General features: G+C 58.5%; 1 protein-coding gene across 3 annotated transcripts; it reads right to left on the reverse strand.

Annotated features, from left to right (window-relative positions):
- Positions 1 to 306: 306 nt before the first annotated feature.
- On the reverse strand, positions 307 to 20,571 carry ANKRD52 (ankyrin repeat domain 52; the record flags this gene model as incomplete). Of its 3 annotated transcripts, none has more annotated exons than XM_082011750.1 (28): positions 307 to 551; positions 1,210 to 1,301; positions 1,542 to 1,624; positions 2,128 to 2,210; positions 2,426 to 2,571; positions 2,767 to 2,850; positions 3,699 to 3,786; positions 4,424 to 4,643; positions 4,890 to 5,007; positions 5,150 to 5,237; positions 5,675 to 5,876; positions 6,334 to 6,405; positions 7,073 to 7,184; positions 7,510 to 7,587; positions 7,783 to 7,923; positions 8,866 to 8,934; positions 9,881 to 9,998; positions 10,087 to 10,169; positions 10,258 to 10,368; positions 10,959 to 11,041; positions 11,158 to 11,370; positions 11,532 to 11,674; positions 11,830 to 11,917; positions 12,062 to 12,262; positions 13,986 to 14,056; positions 15,264 to 15,342; positions 17,686 to 17,769; positions 20,545 to 20,571. In XM_082011750.1, the coding sequence occupies 28 exons, from the start codon at positions 20,569 to 20,571 to the stop codon at positions 307 to 309; spliced, it is 3,222 nt and encodes a 1,073-aa protein (XP_081867876.1). The 3 variants fall into 3 exon arrangements, with proteins under 3 accessions (XP_081867876.1, XP_081867875.1, XP_081867874.1); XM_082011749.1 differs by having other exon boundaries at positions 1,177 to 1,301; XM_082011748.1 differs by having other exon boundaries at positions 4,890 to 5,094.
- Positions 20,572 to 20,597: the final 26 nt, after the last annotated feature.

Raw genomic sequence — 20,597 nt, forward strand, 5'->3', positions numbered from 1 at the left:
TCGGCCGGGCGAAGCCCTAAGCCTGCAGCATCCGCCTCCTGCCCTGCCGTCGGAGGGGCGCGAGCACGCGCTGACGGGGAGAGGATCGAGAAGGGGCAGGGACGGGAACGGCACTGCCGCCGCTCGTCACACCGACGAACCGCCTTGGCACCGCGCCGGCAACCCAGCGGGAAGAGGAAGCTCTGAACTCTTGGCCTATCCGGCCACGCTAGAAGGCCTGCCCAGTCTTGTTCTCCTTTAAAGTGCCCTATATTTATAGAATTTCTAAATAAATATAATAAGATATTAGGTCACCCATAGTTTAAGCTACTCCGAGTAACAGCCGTCCAAGCCGATGGCATTGTGCCGGTCCTTGCTGTAGGGGCAGGTGCTGCCGTTGGGCAGGGCCCCGCAGGCGGCGGTTTTGGCTGCAATGCCGCAGTTCTTGAGGAGGTTGAAGCTGAAAGAGCTGATGGCGTCTTTAGGTGGGAAAGGCTTCATGGTGGAGAGGATAAGTGCCAGGCAGTCGGCAACGTCCTTGTTGGGGGCGCATGCCAAGGCTGGGGTATGACCTAGAACAAAGCCGGCGGTGAAGAACCGCCCCGGATGGGCGCCTTCCCCGGGAACGCTTCGACCGGGGCAGTTGTCACCCCTACGCCGCGGGGCCGGGACATCTACTTGTCTTTATCTCAAAAGACCTTGCTTCTGGGCACGGGCAATCCCTGCATTTGCAGCAACCGCTTTAAGTGTGCCAGGATCAGCAGGAGACAAATAAAAAGCCTCGGAAGCCCTGGCAGCACGGCAGATGCAATGATATTTTTCACAACTCAAAGGTATTCCAGCAGAGCAAGAGCTCTGCTGGGAGAAAAAGCTTCTGGCCACAACAACCAGTTTCTGCCAACTTGCAAGTGAGTCAACAGCTTATTGCTGGCTCAGGCTGGGCTGGTTTTGTGCCTGGCAGGAGCGCCAGCCAGCCACCAGAAGATGCACGGGGGGTAAAAGACATATTTCCAACACCTGTGGGACCTGGAAATGCTCTGACAAGGGATCGCAGGGTGCTAATCATGTCCTCGCCCAGGCTGCTCCTGCGAGGCCACGAGCTGAGAACGCGCTGCTCAGCCGTGCTAAGGAAGCGGAAATCCTTCCAATCCCGGCTGCGTGCTTCCCGGGGCAGTCCCCGTCCCCCAGGGACATCACGCTGACCCCCCGGCACCCGCGAGGAACACGCACCTTCTTCATCCACAGCCAGCACAGTGGCACCTCTGCTGAGCAGGGCCTGGACGACGGAGGCCAGCCCGTTCCGAGCTGCGATGTGGAGCGGCCTGGGGGGAGAGGGAGAGGCAGCGTTAACCCGGCAGTGGAGCCTTTAACACCCTGTGCTAAAACCAGGGGTCCCTGCGAGCAGCTTCAGGGCCTGACCGCTCCTGAGCTTACCTGCTTGCACGCTCACTGCTCGCACCGAGCAGGAGCGGAGCTCCCACCACCGCCCCTTCGCCAGCGCATCACCTCCACCCAGCAAAGCCCCGTTTTTCCCCCCCGGCACCAGCTGTCCAAATACTCACATCTGCAGAGCACTGTTACTTGCATTGATAAGGCCAAGGTCTTGGGTTTCTCCCAGGATCAACAAGGCACACTTTTCATGACCCTGGAAAGGAGACCAGACTGTTTATAGGGCACAGGCAGGAAGGCAGGGCCACTGGAGGGGAGCTGGTGCTGCCCGAGTAGAGCGCGATTTCCCCGGGATACGGAAACGTTCCCTAAACCCGAGCTTCTACAACAGTTCACCACTTTGGCAGGGCCTGAGAAGACAAGCTGCAGTCCCTTCCACCTCCCCTGCAGCATCTCCTTTCCGTGGACGCACGGATCACAAGCCTCCTGCTCCCACCACGCCCCAGGAAGCACGCTGAGCTCGGAGAGGGTGTCCCCGGGAAAAGTACAGGCAGGCCTGTGCTACAACCTGCGCTGCTCAAAACTGAATCAGGAGCGTCTGTAGAGGTCAAGACAGGCAGAGCAGGCGGGCAGAGCAAGCCCAGGGCCCTCGCCTCTGCTCTGGTGGGCCAGGAGCAGGTGGACAACCCCTCTCATTAAGGTGGCAAGGCTGAAGGCGATGGTGACTGCAGTCATGACTGTGAGCAGCCGTCTCCCTACCTTGCTGCAGGCCAGGTGAAGAGCTGTGTTCTTGTTGACATCCAGCACAGTTATATTTGCTTTTGCTTGGTACAGCAGGAACTCTGAAATGAGGAGGGACAGCTGTTGTTGAGAAGCAGCAGCACAGAGCCCGGCAATGTGGGGCGGTGGCCACGTGCTGAGGGGACAGAGGAGAGGGGCAGCTGCCCCAGCGTGCCTACGAGGAAAGGGACAGCCCGGCTCCCACGGGACCCGGTGACGGAGGAGGCACAGGGAGGCTCGCGCCCCGTACTGGGGGAAAGCGGCTGCCAGCACGTACCGACTGCTGCAGTGTGCCCGTTCTCAGAAGCCATCATGAGGGGAGTCCTCCCCAGCTTGTCAGTCATGTCCACCTCGGCTTGGTGGCGCAGAAGCAGCTGTAAACCATGGATGTTGTCTGCGAAGGCAGCAGCGTGAAGGGGTGTCCTGGGAAGACAAGAGGGCGGGTAAAGAGGAGGGCACAGCACCCACCCCAGCAAGACTGCCCAGGCCTACAGACACGTTTGGGGACGTCGGAGTCCCTTTGCGCCATGGGAAGTCATGTGGAAATCACTGCGGGAGTCACAGCCACCACCCAGCAGCACCGGGGGGGTGACAAGAGACGGACAAGTCTGCGCTCACCTTCCTTTGGCATCTCTGCTATTAACAATCTTGGCACCTAATGCTTCCACCAGCATTTCAGCAGTGCCGTCCTGGTTGTTAATTCTGTGGTGGGGACGAGAAGGGAAGTTAGAACAAGACTAGGCAGCGTTAGCACGTCTGCAGTGGGAGTGAGCAGCATGCTCCTGGGGCTCGGATGCAAACAGCAGCTGGTCTGGAGCTGTTTAGGGTTAAAACACCCCTTCACCCTTCTCGGTATTACTCAAGGAAACACAGTACCGTGCCAGACAACAGCCTTGCCCATTCCTCTGCTGCTACGGGTCCCAAGGGCGCACTGTGCCCACCCCAGGCAGAACAAGGCAATGCCTCCACCTTCCTCACCCAGGGCAGCACACTCCTTCCTCTGCCAGCTGGAGTCAAGGAATCGCGTCAGCCCCAAACCCCTCTGCGCCCAGTGGGACCCCAGGGATCATGCTCATACTGCCCCAGACGCCTCTGAGGAAGGCGGCCAGGGACAACGTGGAGCCCTTCTCCCACTGGAGCCCATCTCCAGAGCCTCGCAAGAAGCCAGGAGATTTCCTGAGACGCCCCATAACCAAGGAGCAGAGATGAGCCATCCAAGAGGGCAGGCAAGGGCTGAACCACCAGCTCCATCGAGCTGAAACCCGGCTGGCACAGGAGTCCGGTGCGTGACAGCCCCGGCCGTGCTGCGCGCAGCCAGCGAGTCAGCTGCTTTACAGCTCCCCGAGGACCCCCGGCAGCCCAGCAACCGCCTCCCTGCCACAGGGGAGCTGGGATGGGCGGGCGGTACCACCCTGAGTAGCTGCTGCCGCCCAGGGAAAAGCCCTTGGCAGGAAGGGCAGGGTCTGGAGCTCCTCCACTCAGACCACGTATCCCCTCTCCCACATCACCTGGGTGGGAAGAACCCAGGGCAGGTCCCAGACGCCACTTACACTGCACAGTGCAATGGAGTAAAGGGGTTTCCTTCTAGGTACGCAAACGGATTGTGTTCAAGTAACAATTCAAGACAATCTTCATGCCCTGTGAGGAGAGCGGGACAGAAATACATCAGTCTGCAGTTCCTCGCCTGTGACGGAGCAAGAAGGGGCTCTAGGTCCCTCTGGGCTCTCCCCACGTCCCAAGAGCCGTAGGCCCCAGAGGCTGCACAGGACCAGCAGCACCAAAGTGCCCAAACCAACCCATGCCCCAGCACAGAGGCAGCGATTTTGTTTCCTTTCTGGCAGCAAAGCTGCTGCACTTCAGGAGGCTTCTAATTCCACATCATCTCCTGAAGGACTTCACAGCCACATTGCTAACTTCCCTTTGAAATGCTGAGACATCCCTTCCTGATGTTGCCACATCAGTCCCACCACTCCCTGCAGCCAAGGCGACGGCCCAGTAATCCTATAAATCCAACAGTCCTGGAGGAAGCAGCCTCAGCTGTTCTATAATAACTGTTTTCATATTTCATTCCTTTTTTAACGTGCTTGGCAGAGGGAGAAAAACTCATTGCCTCCCTCCCAGATTTGTGCTGTCCTTTCCCTCAGGCTGAAGTCACTGCTGGGCTGATGGCTCCCAAAGCAGTGGGGGACAGAGGGACAACATGGCTCTTCCCGGCTCCCTCCTCCCCATCAATAGCCAGAGCAGAGGTGGGCAGGGGCCCAGCCCAGGTCCTTACCACTGTAAGAAGCCCAGTGCATCGGTGAGTAACCACTGTAGTCCACCACAGAGTCCAGAGGGTCAGTAGAGAGGGCTGCCTGCAGCAGGGTCCTCAGGATCTCTAAGTGCCCGCACGCCGACGCAAAGTGGATCGGGGTCCGGCCTTTGAAATCCCGACACAGAACGAAGGCATCGTGGTCCAGCAGGGCAGCCAGGCAGTCCTCACAGCCCGTCACAGCCTGTGGCCAGGAAAGAAGACCAGGAGGTCAGATCTCACCCCTCAATCATTTAACAACAGAACTACCCGCCTTCTTCCACAGCTTCCTTCTCAAATGCTGCATCTCAGGAAGGGAAAATGGGCTCTTTCACTGAGGGCTCTTGCAACAAAAGAAACCACCTGCTTCTTCTCCAAGCAGGCTGCGCTCGGGAGGACGAGCAGAAGCTGCAGGGCTCCAGGCCCGTCCCGGTCGCAGGGATGCACTCACCCCTCGGTGCAGGGCGGTCCTTCCCCTCTTGTCCGCTGCGTCGGCTGTGGACCCCTTCTCCAGGAGGAGGTGAACACAGTCAACATGGCCATTCATGATCGCCAGCATCAGTGGGGTTCTGCAGTGGGAGAGGCAGCAGGGAGGAGAGTGGGCTTGGGAATCAGCGGCATTCAGGCACTGCCCTCCCTCCCCTGTCCCAGCCAGCCTGCAAGGGGCCTGAGCCTGCGCCACTCCCAAAAGAAACATCGGGACAAACTCACTGGCCGTGGATGTCCATGACGTCGGTGATGTCTGCCCGCTCCCCACTGTCTATCAGGAGGTGCAGGGAATCAGTGTTCCCGTTGGCAGCTGGAGACAACACACAAGGAAAGGAGGAGTCACACACAGTACCGATGGGTCCCCCCCTTCCAGCCACCGCCGCAAGCCGAAGGAAGGGGCTCGTGCTCCGCAGCGAGGCACACGTGGCTGAGCAAATTCGTTATGTGGTTGCTAGGCTACAGGACCGATTAGCACGTGCACAGGCTGAGCTGAGGACACGTGTGTGCGGAAGCTGCTGCTGTCTTCTCTCCCACCCGCTGCTGAGCCGCTTGGACCCTCAGCTTCTGCTGGCACATCACAGCAGGCCGCACCGGCCCCATCCTGCCTCTACGCATCCTAAACCACAGCCCCTTCCCTCTCTCCAAACAGCAGCCGGGTGAACGGGCACCCTCGGCAGCGGTGGTAGGGCTCTGGACACGCTCCCTCGCTGCCCCCAACCATCCCCAGCCCCGTCTGCCCCCCGACACCTGCGGCGTGGAGAGGGGTCCACTTCCTCTTCCTCTCCTTCACCAGAGCGGATGCACCGTGGCTGGTGAGCACCTCCACGCACTCCGTGGAGCCTCTCTCCGTGGCAAGGTACAGCGCTGTCCGCCCCTTGTGGTCCCGCACGTCGAGGTTCACGAGGGTTTCGGCAAGTGTCTTTAGGGCTTCACAGTGACCATTATAGGCCTTGGGGCAAAGCAGACCACGTTAAAGCGGTGCCTGGAGAGGCTGCACCCAGAAGAGAAGCGTCCCCCCCAGGACAATTCCTGCTCCCTGGGTCCCTCCAGCCGGATGAGCTCCTGCCCGGCCATTGCCTCCCGTTTGCAGCCCGGTCCCACGCAAAGCCCTCGCCCACTCCTGCCCCTGCCCACTCGCAGACAAGGGAGGTGGCTCCAAACAGCCAGAAGGCCCTGGAGAGAGCACGGACTTTAACACACAAATCAAGGGGACTTCGATCGACAGCCTGCGGGGAAAGCCGCTCCCCAGCCACCGGTGCCTTTCCTCCTTTGCCCCACTCAGCACCGCCAGCTGCGGGGACCCAGCCCACGCTGCACGGGAGCGGGCACCTCTCCAGGACTCAGCATGAACCCCGCACGGAGCCAACTGCCCGCCGCAACCCTGGGGTTGGGCCAGCCGTACTTACAGCTAAGTGCAAAGGGCTGACTGGAATGGTGCTTTCCACATCCTCCAGGCAGTTAAAAGACATTTCCAGGAGCTGCAACAGCAACAACACAAAACCGTAACTGATCCTGGACTCACGGAGGCTTTGGCAGACGCCCTGTCCACCAGCAGGCTGCAGAGGGGTTAGAAAACCTGCTCATCTGCTTCAGAACGATCTGAATCTCAGGACGGGACCGTCCTTAACCTGGCTTTAGACCCTGCATAGACAGTCACATCAAGTCCCTGCTATCCTGAAGCCTCGCCACTGCTCGTATGATTTCCTATGCCCACACGGCTGCAAGCTTACCCTGCAACAATGCAGGTGTTTCACACAGAGTTACAAGGCATTTTCTGTGCTGCAAGAGCTCTTCCTTGGCACAGGTCTCCAGGCTTTCTTCTAAAAACCCAACCTTGTTCTGTTGCCAGGGGTTTAAGCAAGACACCCATACGTCCCCCCTGTGCCAGGTAACAAAGCTCCTTTCTCCCAGGCATCTCACTCGGGCCCAGGTCTTCCCTCCATGGTATTCCCAGCACAACGGTTCCCCAAGAGTCCCTATGCTTTTTAATCAAACCCACCTCCCTTCCTCCTGGACAAACCCTGACACTGTAGTGCCTACACCACACACAGTCCTTTAGCCACACCTGGACACCACAGGCACGTTCCTTAGGGGCGGCTTCCCCCTTCTCCTGGCAGCACAGAGGGTTTTCTCCGGCTCACTCACCAGTTCGAGGTTCTGCCTGTTGCCGTACGCAGCTGCATAGTGGACAGCGGTATATCCCTGCTTGTCCCGGAGGGATGGGTCAGCACCATTATCCAGCAAGAACTCTAAACAACTGCAACGAGCAAGAGAAAGGGGAGATCGTGAAAAAGGCGAGATCGGAGAGGCAGAGCTTTGCAGGAACCTCCCTGATTTATCTCAGAGCAGATGCTGTACTAATCCCCGCAAGACATGGAGCGCATGCAAAGCCCACTGAAAGTGAGGACCAGGAAGCCATGGCCAGGTTTGCCTCGAGAATCAAATCAGCAGATGTTTCCTCCAAGGCATCACCGCTCAGTTCAGCGTAAGCAGAAGCAAGGTATTTCTAGCAACTGCACGCCGGGGTCCGGGGAAGGGGTAAACAACAACCAATGGCCAGAGGGGCTGTGGCACGGACTCACAAGAATGCCTCCTTCAGCCTGGACTCCTTCAGGGGCTCCTCATCAGTGTCATGGCTGTTTCCTGAATGAGTCTCTGCTCTGAAAGGTCAGAGACCTGCATCAGTTTGCTGAGCACCCCCTCACACCCATGCCCCTCAAAGCGCTCCCGTCTTCACAAACCGCTGAGCACCAGCTGCAGGGAGGTGGCCAGGGAACAGCAGAGCATCACCACCCAGCAGCGTGCCATCGTCTCCAGCCCCAGCAGAGCGGAGCGCGCGCCCCCGCGACACTTACCTCCTGTACGTGTCCGAAGCAGCAGCATAGTGTAAGGGGGTACAGCCTTTACAGTCAGCCTCGTTAATACTGGCTCCTGCCGTGACCAGCGTCACCGTACACTGATAGCTGCCGTTGGCAGCTGCGTAGTGCAGTGGAGTCCTGAGAAGGGGGAAAGGAGAAGGAAGGGGGAAAGGAGAAGGAAGGGGGAAAGGAGAAGGAAGGGGGAAAGGAGAAGGAAGGGGGAAAGGAGAAGGAAGGGGGAAAGGAGAAGGAAGGGGGAAAGGAGAAGGAAGGGGGAAAGGAGAAGGAAGGGGGAAAGGAGAAGGAAGGGGGAAAGGAGAAGGAAGGGGGAAAGGAGAAGGAAGGGGGAAAGGAGAAGGAAGGGGGAAAGGAGAAGGAAGGGGGAAAGGAGAAGGAAGGGGGAAAGGAGAAGGAAGGGGGAAAGGAGAAGGAAGGGGGAAAGGAGAAGGAAGGGGGAAAGGAGAAGGAAGGGGGAAAGGAGAAGGAAGGGGGAAAGGAGAAGGAAGGGGGAAAGGAGAAGGAAGGGGGAAAGGAGAAGGAAGGGGGAAAGGAGAAGGAAGGGGGAAAGGAGAAGGAAGGGGGAAAGGAGAAGGAAGGGGGAAAGGAGAAGGAAGGGGGAAAGGAGAAGGAAGGGGGAAAGGAGAAGGAAGGGGGAAAGGAGAAGGAAGGGGGAAAGGAGAAGGAAGGGGGAAAGGAGAAGGAAGGGGGAAAGGAGAAGGAAGGGGGAAAGGAGAAGGAAGGGGGAAAGGAGAAGGAAGGGGGAAAGGAGAAGGAAGCTTAGCAGCGCTGCCTGTCACACAGGTGGAAAAACTCGCCTGGCAGCGAGGCAGGACCTAGAGAGGCAGCCACCCCCCCGCAGCTGAGCTGCACCCTGGGTCAAGGGTTTGGGTCAGCAGCTCCTTCTGAAGAGCCAGAGCTGGACCCCTCGGGGTGAGATGGGGTGAAGGAAGCAGCTTCAGAAAGCAAATGCAGCAAAGGTCTTAGGAATGTCCCAACCCAAACCCAGGCTTGGTGCGCTCCAGCTGTTTTAGGGCTGGAGGAATCGCGCTCACTTCCTTGCAAGGCTCACAGCACACTTACCTTCCAAATTTATCTCTCCTTCTCAAGTCAGCACCACTGCTCAACAGCAAATTAAGACATTCAACGTTCCTACAGGAGGTAGAGAAATGAGTTAGGCACAGATCAGAAGGGACCACAGCAGGAACGCAAACTCCTCCTAGTTGCAGAGAAGACAGCTACGCTTCTCACCCGCACAGCCTGGACTTGCCAAAGCTCAATTCAGCTTGTCATCTTTGGGCAGCGTAAGAGCCGCAGCCATGGCTGGATGCTGCACACACAAAGCTCTTCCCTGCACTCCAGCGAAATAACCCTTCATGCTTCCTGCCTTACCAGCGCTATCCTGCACTGCGTGGAGCTCTCAACCAACCAAGCAATTACAGAGAGACATTAGCCATGGCGTCAGTGCAGCTGACGCACTGGATTTTATGCTGCAAAAAAGATCTAGGATTTCTGGCTTCTGCGTCAGTGCTTTGTTCCTGCCGCTCAGGCAGGGTAACAGCGCTGCGCAGCCGAGGGTCGGCTCTTGTGACCGGCTCTCAAGCATTGCACAGGCACAACAGAAACGAGGTCCTCAATGGTACTCTACACCTCTGCCGTATCGCGGCAGCCGAGTTCACTCTCAACGCGCTGCATGAAATCAAACTCCCTGGCAAACAACATCAGGCATTTACACAGCCAGCTAAATCCCTGCTGCTTTTCAGGCATCAGCCTGCGAGCCCTTTACGAACCCCCAGCCAAGGAAGCATTTTAGCCCCATTTTAAAGAAGGGTAAACAGCCACGGAGGGGAGCGACCGGGGTGAGTCAGTCAGTGGCAGAACAGGGCCAATAGGTTTCCATTTTCACTCCTGCTCTAAACACAGCTCTCTCCCAGAGAGAACGGCACGCAGAGGTCCGACTCCCAGTCCTGACCAAAGTACTGCACTGGGCTGCCCACGCGGTAGCTCCCGGGCGGAGAGGAGGGTTACGGTTTGGGCTGGAGGCAGCCAGCAACCCTCCTGCAGGCAGTGTGGGACCAGCGCCCCGTGCACAGCTCACCCTCCAGAAGCAGCAGCGTGGAGGCAAGTCCTCCCGAGGTTGTCAGGCGTGTTGATATCGAAGCCTGCAGACAGCACGTGCTCGTTGCTCAGCGAGGAGACGATACTGTACAACTGACCTGGGTGGCAGGAGGGGCAGGGAGTCAGGGGGAAGCTCGAGGGTCCCCCCAGTGCCCCCACTGCAGGAGGGGCGGCGGAGACACTCACCTGAGGAAAGTAGCTTACGACAACAGTCTGAAAATCCAAAGAGAACAGCTAAGTGCAGAGGGAACATGTCGTGGATCCCACGCCTGCCAGGAGACAAGAAGGGAGTCAGGATGGATCATTTCTGCAGCCTCCAGCCCAGGGCAGGGAAAGGGAGGAAGAGTCCTTCCTTACCTTGCAGTGTCAGCACCATTCGTCATCAAAGTACTAATTAGCAGCTCGTGGCCATATCTAGCAGCAACGTGGAGGGGGGTATTGCCGTATTTGTCAGCACAGTCAATCTCACTGCCTAGAAAGGAAAAGCCAAGTGCTTTGCCAGCGAGTCTCTGCGTTCTAGTCCCGAGCAGCCCAGGCTGTTCCAATGGCCACGTCCCCATCTCAGGGACACAGCTAATAACTCAAGTCCATTCAGCATCGTGCAGAGTGAGAACTGTAAACTGCTGCCTGAGCTTAGAGCCCTCTTGTACCCTGCAAACCCGGGACATGAGAACTCGCCCCAGGAGGAGATGCGTTCAGCCCCGGAAGTCTCTGGCTGAACCCCTGGGGTGTCTGCCAAGGCTGCAGCCCTCTTACAAGAATATTGTCTTTCAGGCTGGACGTGGCAGGTGCAATGTTCTTTGGCCACAGCAGCCCTGACCTGGCTGGAATTCGAGTCCCCTCGTCTGCACCTCGCTGCCCTTGAGGGCCTGCACACTCCCTGCCACCCCCGAGCAGCACAGGGCCACTGGCAACAGCCCCAAGAGCACAGAGTGAATTTGAGTGATAATTGTAGAGCTCTTAAACCCTCTGAGCAAACTCCCAGGGAGGTCCTGGAGGCAGATGCTGAGAAGCAGAAGAAAAGGCTCGGGTAACCCAGGGCCGGAGGAAGAAGCCACTCACCGTTCTGAATGAGGATCTGTGAACGCGTGAACCGTCCGTGAATGGCAGCCATGTGCAAAGGGCTCTTCCCTTCCTTACTCTGCAGAGAGCAGAAGCCATGGCACATCAGGCTTCCTACCACGCTCCACGAGCTCTGCCGTTGGGCAGCAGGTCCCCACTCCCCCCATCCCCAAGCTCAACCGCTCAGTGCCAGACCTGAAAGTTGACATCGGCCCCGTTGTTCACGAGGAGCTCCAGGCACAGGGCCCCGTTGGTGGAGACGGCAGCAAAGTGCAGAGGGGTGAAGCCCTTCTCGTTAGGCTGATTGACGTTGGCGCCGTAATTGACCAGCTCGTTGGCCACGGCATCTTGGCCCACGTAACAGGCAATGTGAAGTGCAGTGTTACCGAAGGAATTTGGTTCATCGATCTGTGGGAGCAACAAACCCCAGAGGATTTGGGGATTCAGGAAGAAAAAAAGGCAGCTGAGAACCAGCCAGGGCTCCTGTCACCACCCAGCACCCTCTCCTGCTCCTGCCTCCAGACTGGCCGCACCTGAGCCCACCCTGCTCACAGCCGCAGGGGTCTTACCTCAACTCCCAGCCTCAGCAGGTGACGCACGACTTCGATCTGGCCGCTGGCTGCCGCCGTGTGCAGCAGAGTGTAGCCCTTCTTGTCCTTACACATCACATCAGCTCCCCGGGCCACCAGCAGCTTCAGAACTTCCAAATGCCCTGGCCGGGAGACAGCGCTAAGAGCCAGGGAACCCCGGAAAACGGAGACCTGGGCACAGCGGCCTCTGGGGACCCCACCACCCTGAAAGGTGAATCCGTAGGCGGAGAGCAACGTGGGAGATGAAACCAGACTGATGCGCGTGGGGAAAACCTACCTAGGAAAGCTGCCCAGTGGATGGGCTGGCGGTCCTTCTTGTCGCAAGTACTCAGGCTGGCCCCTTTGTTCAACAGCAAGTTCACCATCTAGATGGGGAGAAGTGGCAAGAGAGGCAAGGCTGCCATTCCTCCCCGCTTGTGCGGGCAGAGGTGCCTTTGCCACCTGCGAAGCCCGGACCCAGGAAGGGGAACGCACACGGGACCCCCTGCGCCTGAACCCGCCTTGCCTACCTCGAGATGGCCACTGTGCACGGCATGGTGCAGCGCCGTGCGGCCTGTGCGGTCCGCGACATTGACAGTGCTCAGCAGTGGGATGATGGCCTCCACGCACTTGGTGGCCCGGTTGGCAGCGGCGACGTGCAGAGGCGTTTGCCAATACTTGTCGCGGGCATTGACATCTGCCGAGTGCTTCAGGAGGAGGTGAAGTGCCTTCTAGCAGGAGCAGAGGAAAGCAGAGCTCTAACCCAACCTGCTGGAGCCCACAGGACCCTCCAGCCAGGTGGGGGAAGCTGCAGCTCGGTCCACCTCATGCTTTCAGCACACACAGGGCTGCCCAGAAACACACCAGCCTACAGCCCCGAGAGACAGAGCTGCCCTTGGGGGGGCTGAGCTGAAACTGCACCGCACGCCCACAAGTACGGCTTCTCCCCGCTCCGTCAAAGGAAAGGGCTTGTTTGCTTCCGTGTCCCCAATGACATTTTGAAGCCCACGTATGGCTGTGTTTCAGCACGTTGTCACAGAGAAAGGGTGGCACAGGTAAAGATAGCGTGAGAGTGGCTCCAAGAATGAGCAGGGAGAGGAATCTTCCTTACACAAATCCTCCAGCCCTCACCTGGGCTGCTCCAGCTCCTTCCAGGCTGGAGTTTGGTGTGTGGGACCTGAATGAGCTGGGCTCATCCCTCCCAAGTGCCGCTGTGAAACACGCCTCTGTGGGAGAAACACTTCCAAGCCACGCGATGGAACCGTGAGTGAGTGTTCCTCCATGACTCACGAGGTGCGAAGCACCCCGGGGATGCCAAACGTGATCCACTGACCTATATTTGATAACTATTTCCCCCTTTTGCTGGTAAAGGTTTTTTGCTACAACCCCACATCTTCCTCGCTACGGTTTGCAGGCTGTCCACTTCCACGCAGCATCGGGGCAGCGCTTCCAATGATCCCAGCCCCACGGCTCACTGCTCTGCTCTTTTCTCCCAGGGCTAGCCGATACCGCTCCCGGCTGGGAGAAGCACACGAAACGGCCAGGCAGTACCTAAACCCAGCAGTCCTAGAGAGCAGGCTCTAGGCAGGAAAAGCCATGAAGGCATTTTGGGAAGGCTCCTCTCAGGAGCTGGGCATGCAGGGCACTGGCGGAGCCCTGTGCCAAGCACCAGGGAAGAACAGAACGAGGGAGGTGGCTCTGCAGCACTTCTGAGCCAAGGCAGAGAAGCAAACGACTGTGCTCAAATTCACAGACAAGCAGCACTTCAGACCTGACAGCAAAACAGTCTCGGCTTGCTGAGCTCCCGTATTTTAGCGACCCACAGTAACCGTCCACACATGTTCACAGCAAACACCTCAGTAGAGGTTTACACTAATGTTTTTCATCTCGTGTCTGCTGCCGATTAAGAGAATTCACGCAACCAGTCGATGTGTGGTAACATGCCCTGCATGTCAGAGTCGGGGCTTCTGATCCCCTGGCTCCAACCAAGATGACCACAGAGTTTCTTGCTCTCCAGCAACTCAAAACAGGACAAAGTTAAGTGGGATGAAGTTAAACCCACAAAAGCTAAATGTCAGGAAATCTTTCCAACAAGATCCGTTGGAATCAGCTCCCAAGAGAAAGGGTGAGAGCCCCACCATCCCTCAAAGAAATGTAAAGCTGGATTAGACAAAGCCCTGGGGAAGCAGGGAAAGGCAGGGAGGAGGATGCTGTGGGGAAAACCCACGTGGCCGACTCCTGAAGGCTGGAGGGAAGGGAACTAAGGAGATTTTTTTTTCCAGCTCTCATTTTCGGCCTCTGAATTATGCGTTTGTCCCCTCACCGCTCTAATAAGACCACCCATCTCAGCCAAAACAGGGCAAGATGGAAAAGAGAAGCAGAAGCACAGTCCCCTCCTCACATCAGCGCCCACCACCCCCAGGCAAGGAGCAGACAGAGCCAGAGGGAACCTACCTCGTTACGAGAAGCCGCAGCGCGGTGTAACGGGGTGAGCCAAACAGTGTCCTTCGCATTAACATTAGCACCTGAGGAAGAACAAAAGGAGGGGTCAGGGGGCAGAGAAGTGACCAGCTGCCCCCGCTCCAGAGTCCCAGGGCAGGTCTGCAGCCACCTCTGAGGCACCCGCCAGGCAGGAGTGCCAGTCCTGCTGCAAGAGGGGACCCTGCACTGAGCTTTACTGAGGACAGACTCTGTGAACTGCAAGAGGAGCAAGCTACATCCCTTGCAGGACTGAAGAGACTACATATCCCAGAGTGCCATCTTCCCCCGAGCCAAAAAAATCCACAGCAAAGACCCAGCGAGCAGTTCTGCTCCTTGCTGTAAAACAAGGCTACTCGAGACAAAACACCAGAGCGTTTCATGTTGTGAGTTGTGGTCACTGTGGGCTGCATCTCCGTATTAGAAAGGGAAGATGACAGAATAGTGCCATCCCAGCTCCAGACCTCTGCTAGGCACTTAGGTCCCACGACCCCTGAAGCCCCTGCCTTTCTTTGCTGCCGAGAACTCAGCAGGCAGGCATGCAAAAATCAACACGGGGCACGTAAGGGCATCCCGTGCTCTGCAGATGGAGCTGAACATTCCCAGTCCTGTTTAACAAGCCCTCAGCAAAGGATTTCCCCAAGTCTCTCCTTGTCAGGGTCACGTAGGATCATGCCAGCCTCGGGGTTCCCCCACACCACCAGCAAGCAGCTGCGAAGCCCACGGTGCCCCGAGGCACTGCGCTGGCAAACAGCGGTCGAGGAGACGTCCCTGTCTGCACCGCACAGGCACAGAACCGAGTGTCTCTGGAGGGAAACGAAGGGCAGCTTTACGCCAAGTAACGCAAGCCAAAACTGAGCAAAATCCCCTGTTTTTTAGCTGACCCCTCTCCATGAGCAAGTGAAACTCTGCTCCCCTGAGCGTCCTGCTGCCCAAGGCGTCTCTGAGGCGAGCATCCCCACTGCACCCTCCTCCAGTACCTCCTTCCAACACCTTGCACACATCCCCCTCCTGGCTTGGTTTCCACCTCTGCTATTTCAGCTCTGAGACGCTTCCCCGTCTGCACAAACCTCTTAGGATTATGGCAACATTTCCTAATCTTCCCCTGGCTGCAACCCCACTGGCTTAAGCACGAGCACACGATTGCTTGGAGGGTGACCAAAAACTATTGCTCTGCACCCCTAAGGCCAGAAGAAAGACACCTTAAGGGCAGCAGCAGCACTCGAGCCAAGTGCCCTGAGCCTTGGCCCTTACCTGACAGTATTAGGAGCTCAAGGATTGCAACATCTCCTATGTAGGCAGCAGCATGCAGCGGCGTTCGTCTTTCTTGGTCCTGAGCAAGAAACAAAATGTAAGAAACAAAAAACCTCCGTGAGCTTTGAGGGCAGGGAGATCTCTCACAGCACAATCTCTCCTCCACTCCAGTCTGCCCCAAACGCCCGGAAGTGTGGGCAGCATCTCGGCACATGGGACAGGGAGAAAATGGCGTAAACCCAGCACCCTCCCGCAGCGCTGCAGGGGTGCGCAGCCCTTCCGGAGCTCCACGGGTGCTGGGGTTTGGTGTAGCTGGTGGCCAGAGCAGAGGGTACCTGGGCCATAACCCCAGCACAAGATGGAGAGGCTGTGAGAGCCCTGGCCACTCATTTCATCCTCCCGCTGACTCCCCAGAGACCGACCCGACCTGGCTCCGGTGCTCGGGACTTAATGAACGTCTGCAAAGCACTCTGCGATGCGAGATGAAAGCCTGGCCGTGCTCTGGCAGCGCACAGGCTGTCCCATTCTGCACACCCTTATCCTCTCGGCCAACAATAAAAACCACTCAGAATTACCAACAGCTCTGAAACCAGACTCAGACCCGCCGGCTGCTGAAGGGCGGGAAGGTGCAGAAGCCCCTCTCTGATCTTAGATTGGATTAACCCAATTAAAAATACTTTTCACTTCTGTTTACTCAGGGCCAGGCCCTGGGTAACCTCTGCCTCCAGGCATTTGGTTCAGGCTTTCCTCAGGGAACACGCCACGTACTAAAGCCAGGAAGCAAACAAGTAGAAAGCCAGACGAGCACAACTCGTTTCAAGCCCCGTATTTTGTGTTCGGGGGGAAAAAAATGTAATTGCTTTTCATTAGGTTAAAAACTGTTTGGAAAATGGTGGTGGTTTCTCTTTTTTTTTTTTGGTTACAACTTGTGCTGGCACAACCAGGAAGGAGGATGTGAAAGTGAAACCCAGCTGGCAGGTCACTGAACAAGCAACAACATTTCTAAACCTGCACACAAAAAGGAAATTAAGTGTTAACAATTGTGGTTTTATTCGTCCAGCAGCTGCGCGAAAGTTCAGCAAAACAATCCCAACCCTCTCTCCTGACAAGAGAGGACGAAGAGCTGCCGGGTCCCCAGCCGAAGCAGTCATGGAAAAAAATCCCCACACTATCTCTGTATAATAAAATAAGCTAAGATACGATCGGATCATTAGTCCTGCTGGCACACGGGCACCAGCGCGGGGCTGCCCTCACCTTTCCAGGATGCCGGCCAGCGTCCGCAGCGCCCGCCCTTGACCTCAGGGTTTACCACGAGGATCGGGGTGCACCAGCCCCGGCTCCGCAGGCTGGGCTGGGCGAACACCCTGACCAAGTGCCCAGCGAAACAAACAGGAGTGTGCCAAAAAGCCAGCAGCTGCCTGCAGCACAGCTGGCGGCAGCACGGACCGGAGCCCCCGTTAATGCCACAGCTCGGAGGAGACGGTGAACCAGAACAGGCTGCTCTTGCCTAGAGCTCACGACTTAGCCCGGCTTTTGGGCTGAGAGCGCGGTAACTGCTGACGCGGCACCGGTCCAACTGTGCCACCACGTCAGGCGGACCTGGGCCGGTGCAGAGCCGGCCAACCTGCCAGCCTGCGTCGCAGCAGGCTGCGTTTCTTATCTGCACATCTGCCGCTGATTTGTTAGCGGGAAGCTCGTAAACCAGATCAAGGGAAGGCACGCTGACAAGTCAGACGGGAACGCTCACAGGCAGGTTTCACCCCTTCCCTTGCCGGAGCCTGGTCCCCACACTCCACGTGAGGGCAAACCACGCTCATCGCCGCCAGACTGGGCTGCTCTCCCAGGAGCCAGCCTGGCTGCTCGCAGGACCCGGAGGGATGTGCCTGAACGGCAGTCGCCTATCCCAGCCTCCCCGCCTGCTCCGAAACGAGCGTCAGAACCACCCTCTGCCATCAGGCTTAAGACAAGCACAGCAGAAACCCCTCGTAGCTCAAATCCTCCTTGCACCCTGGGGAACAACCTTATCACAAGGCAGACCTGCTGCGTTCACACCAAACTATTTTGGGTCACCACCCCAAAGGAGAAAAAGGTAAACTGGCAAGGCAGCTAAGCTGAGCCTCCGTGAAAAGTCCTCCCACGCACCAAGTCTTCCACATGCCCCATTTTACAGATGGCAAGATTGAGGCAACAGGACAACGCTGCACAGCAAATGGCAGCTGAGCCGGGAGCAGAATCCAGAAATCTTTGTTTCAGAACCCCAGCTCTGACCATCCTAGCCAAAAAGAGTCCCCCCCTTGGCGGCACCCACATCTCACGGGCTGAGCCTCTGCCCTCCCCTCTGCTAAAGCACCGCACTGCAGGGAAGGAAGCGGGGGAGAGCTGGGTGAGGGAAGGGGAGCGAGCACAGCCGGGCAGCACTCACCAATACATTAATGTTCTCCTTCTGATTCAGCAACGACCGCACCTCCTCTATATCGCGGTTGAAGATGGCTTGGACCAGAGGAGGCTACGAAGGAAAAGAGAAGCAAGTCGTGAAGGTGGCACCACGTGGAGGACAGGAGAGGGAGGAGAACCGGCAGCGTCACAGCACGTCAGAGACTTTACACCAGCCTGATTGAGCCAGGACCTCGCTCCACGAAAGAGCCCCCCACGCCTGCTGCTGCCGGAGCTTGGCCCAGCGGCAGCACCCGGCAGCTTCCTCGCACCCGTGGCTCAGCCAGCACCAGGGTGCAGTTTTCAAGGCAGCAAATGTACTTTTCTTGGTTGTTCCCTGGTGAACAGAGCATGGAAACATTGGAAAAGCCTCCCCGCTGCCCGAGTCCAAGGAGCAGCACTGATCACGGCCCCAGCAGAGCCTCCGGCAGCGTGCCCACGGCACAGCTTAGCTCTCTGTGTGCAGCGCCCGAGGGTGGGAAGGCAGGACCAGCTCCCACTATCCAAAGCTTTAGCCACAGCCAGAAAATCCTCCCTCCGAGCTGGCTGAAGTCTCCCGGTACAAGACAGATCTTTGCAGACACTGAATCAGGTTTCCCAAGGCACAACCAGGTGATGCCTCATGCTTTCCTGCAGAAGGCTGTGTACTTACTGCTGCTCTCCTGTCTTTTGAGAAACACCTACGACACTATGCTGGCTCCGACGGCGCAGAGAGCCTGGCAAAGCCCAGCCTGGAGTTCCTGCTGTTTCCTGCTGCCCACATCCCAAAGAAGTTCCCTAGCAGACCTCAGCAAAAACCAGGAGCAGAGCCCTAGCCCAGGTGGCAGAGCCAGCCGGTGCCGTGGGCTGCAGAACCGCGGGCGTGAGCCGCCACAGCCGTTGGTGCGGCAGGGCAGGTCGGGGGGTTAGGTGCTGCCCAACCTCTGGGCATCACCTGAGAACCCTGCACCCCATTTCTTGTTTCACAGGCCCAAAAATGCCATTTTCATGCAGCGGCTTCTTTGGGGCAGAGGCTGTGGCTGCTCTAGGCCCGTTCAGCACCTGGCACCACACGAGCGCTGCCAAACCCGACGCTTCCCTGCTCCAGCCAGCCGAGCCTCTGCTGCTTTTTCGCAGAGCAAGTCCAGGGTGCTGTGACCCTGAGCGAGCCCCGGCGGCCGCAGCGCACCCCTCCAGCTCTGCCTGCACGCCTAAGGCTGGATCTAACGGTCAAAACCGTCGAGCCCCGCTTATCTTGACCTCTCGGAGGAACATCAGAGCTTCGTTTTCAAGGCAATCCCTTCTCGTTCCTGTTGCCCAGCCAACCTCACGCTCATCTGCTCACCCCACCATCAAAGTAAAAGCAGTTAAACACGGGGAACACATCCTGGGTCAGAGGGAACGCGTGAGTCATTCCCCTGGAATGCAGCAGACTCAGCATCACTCGTTAGACATTAAAAAAAAAAAAAGGTTTTTTTAAAAAAAAAAGAGGGGGAAAGGAATCGCAGACGATAATTATGCCCTGAGCAGTCTTCAGTGGCGCGCGGTTTGCAGCAGTGCTGGGTCTGACACACCCACCCACCATTCACAGGGAAAGCTACATGTTTTGGTTACCATAAAAAAAAAAGTTCTATTTAAATCACAGATCAATCCCGCGTCCTCACCCCTCCCCTCCCTCATCCACCCTGCCAGGCTTTAAACACTCGCTATATTAGCAATACCGCAGGAGCGGGGAACGAGAGGCAGGCATAAATATTTGGTTTCGAGGGGCCAGCAGCCCCGATCTCTGAAATCAAGGTGGATAAAGGCGGTTTATGTAAAACACGTGGGGAAGAGTGGACGTCCAAGCCAAGGCAACGCTGGGGGTCACTGCTCTGGTGATGGGGTACAGTCATGGAGCCCAAGGAAGCTGGGCCACGCACGGCAGCGTCCATGCTGCAGGAGGTGCTTGGGAATTGGGGGTCCCAGGCGAGCCCCCGCAACAGGCGGGCTGGGAGCCGGGCAAGGGCCACATGCCGGCAGCACCGGGGTGGGGACTGCCCTGAAACTGGATGTGGGAGAAACCCTCCACCCCAGGACTGTCCCCAAAACCCGATGGGGACACCCTGCACCCCATGATTGTCCCCAAAACCCGATGGGGACACCCTCTACCCCAGAATTGTCCCCAAAACCACGCTGGGGTCACCCTGCGCCCCAGAAGCATCCCCAAAACCCAACGCGGACACCCTGCACCCCAGGACTGCCCTCAAAACCCGATGGGCACACCCTGCACCCCAGGGCTGTCCCCAAAACCACGCTGGGGTCACCCTGCACCCCAGAAGCATCCCCAAAACCCCATGGGCACACCCTGCACCCCAGGGCTGTCCCCAAAACCCGACAGGGACACGACGCGGCCGGCGGCGGGAGGCGCAGCGACCCCGGGGCGGGCCGGGGAACCGTCCCGGGGGTCCCGGGTCGGGGATTCCTTCTCGGGGGGCCGCGCTCCCCGGGGCGGGGGGGCCTCCCCTCCTCGGGCCGGGGGTCCCGTCCCCGCGGTCCCGCCCTTACCGGGCCGGGGGTCCGCCGCCGCTGGGCCCGGCTGCCGAGCCCGGGTCCCGGCGGCCGCGGGCGGAGCGGAGCGCGGCGGGCGGCGAGCCCCGCGGCGGGCCGGGGCTGCGGCGGGGCGGCGCGGGAGGCCCGGCGGGCCCGAGCGGTCGGCGGGAGGGGACCGGGCGGCCCCGCGCCGGGGGCCGCGGCCTGGGGCGGCGGCCGGGCCGGGCCCGGTGGCGGGCGGGCGGCAGCGGCGCGCACTAGGCCGCGCATCCCCGTGCTAGCGTGGCGGCGCGGCCGGGCGAGGCGCGGGGTCGGCGGCCGGGCGCGGCGGCGGTACCTGGTCCGTGATGCTGAGAATCCCCATCTCGGGGCCGCCCTCAGCGCCCAGCT

Source organism: Phaethon aethereus, assembly GCF_964289735.1.
Source record: "Phaethon aethereus genome assembly, chromosome: 29".
NCBI lineage: Eukaryota > Metazoa > Chordata > Aves > Phaethontiformes > Phaethontidae > Phaethon > Phaethon aethereus.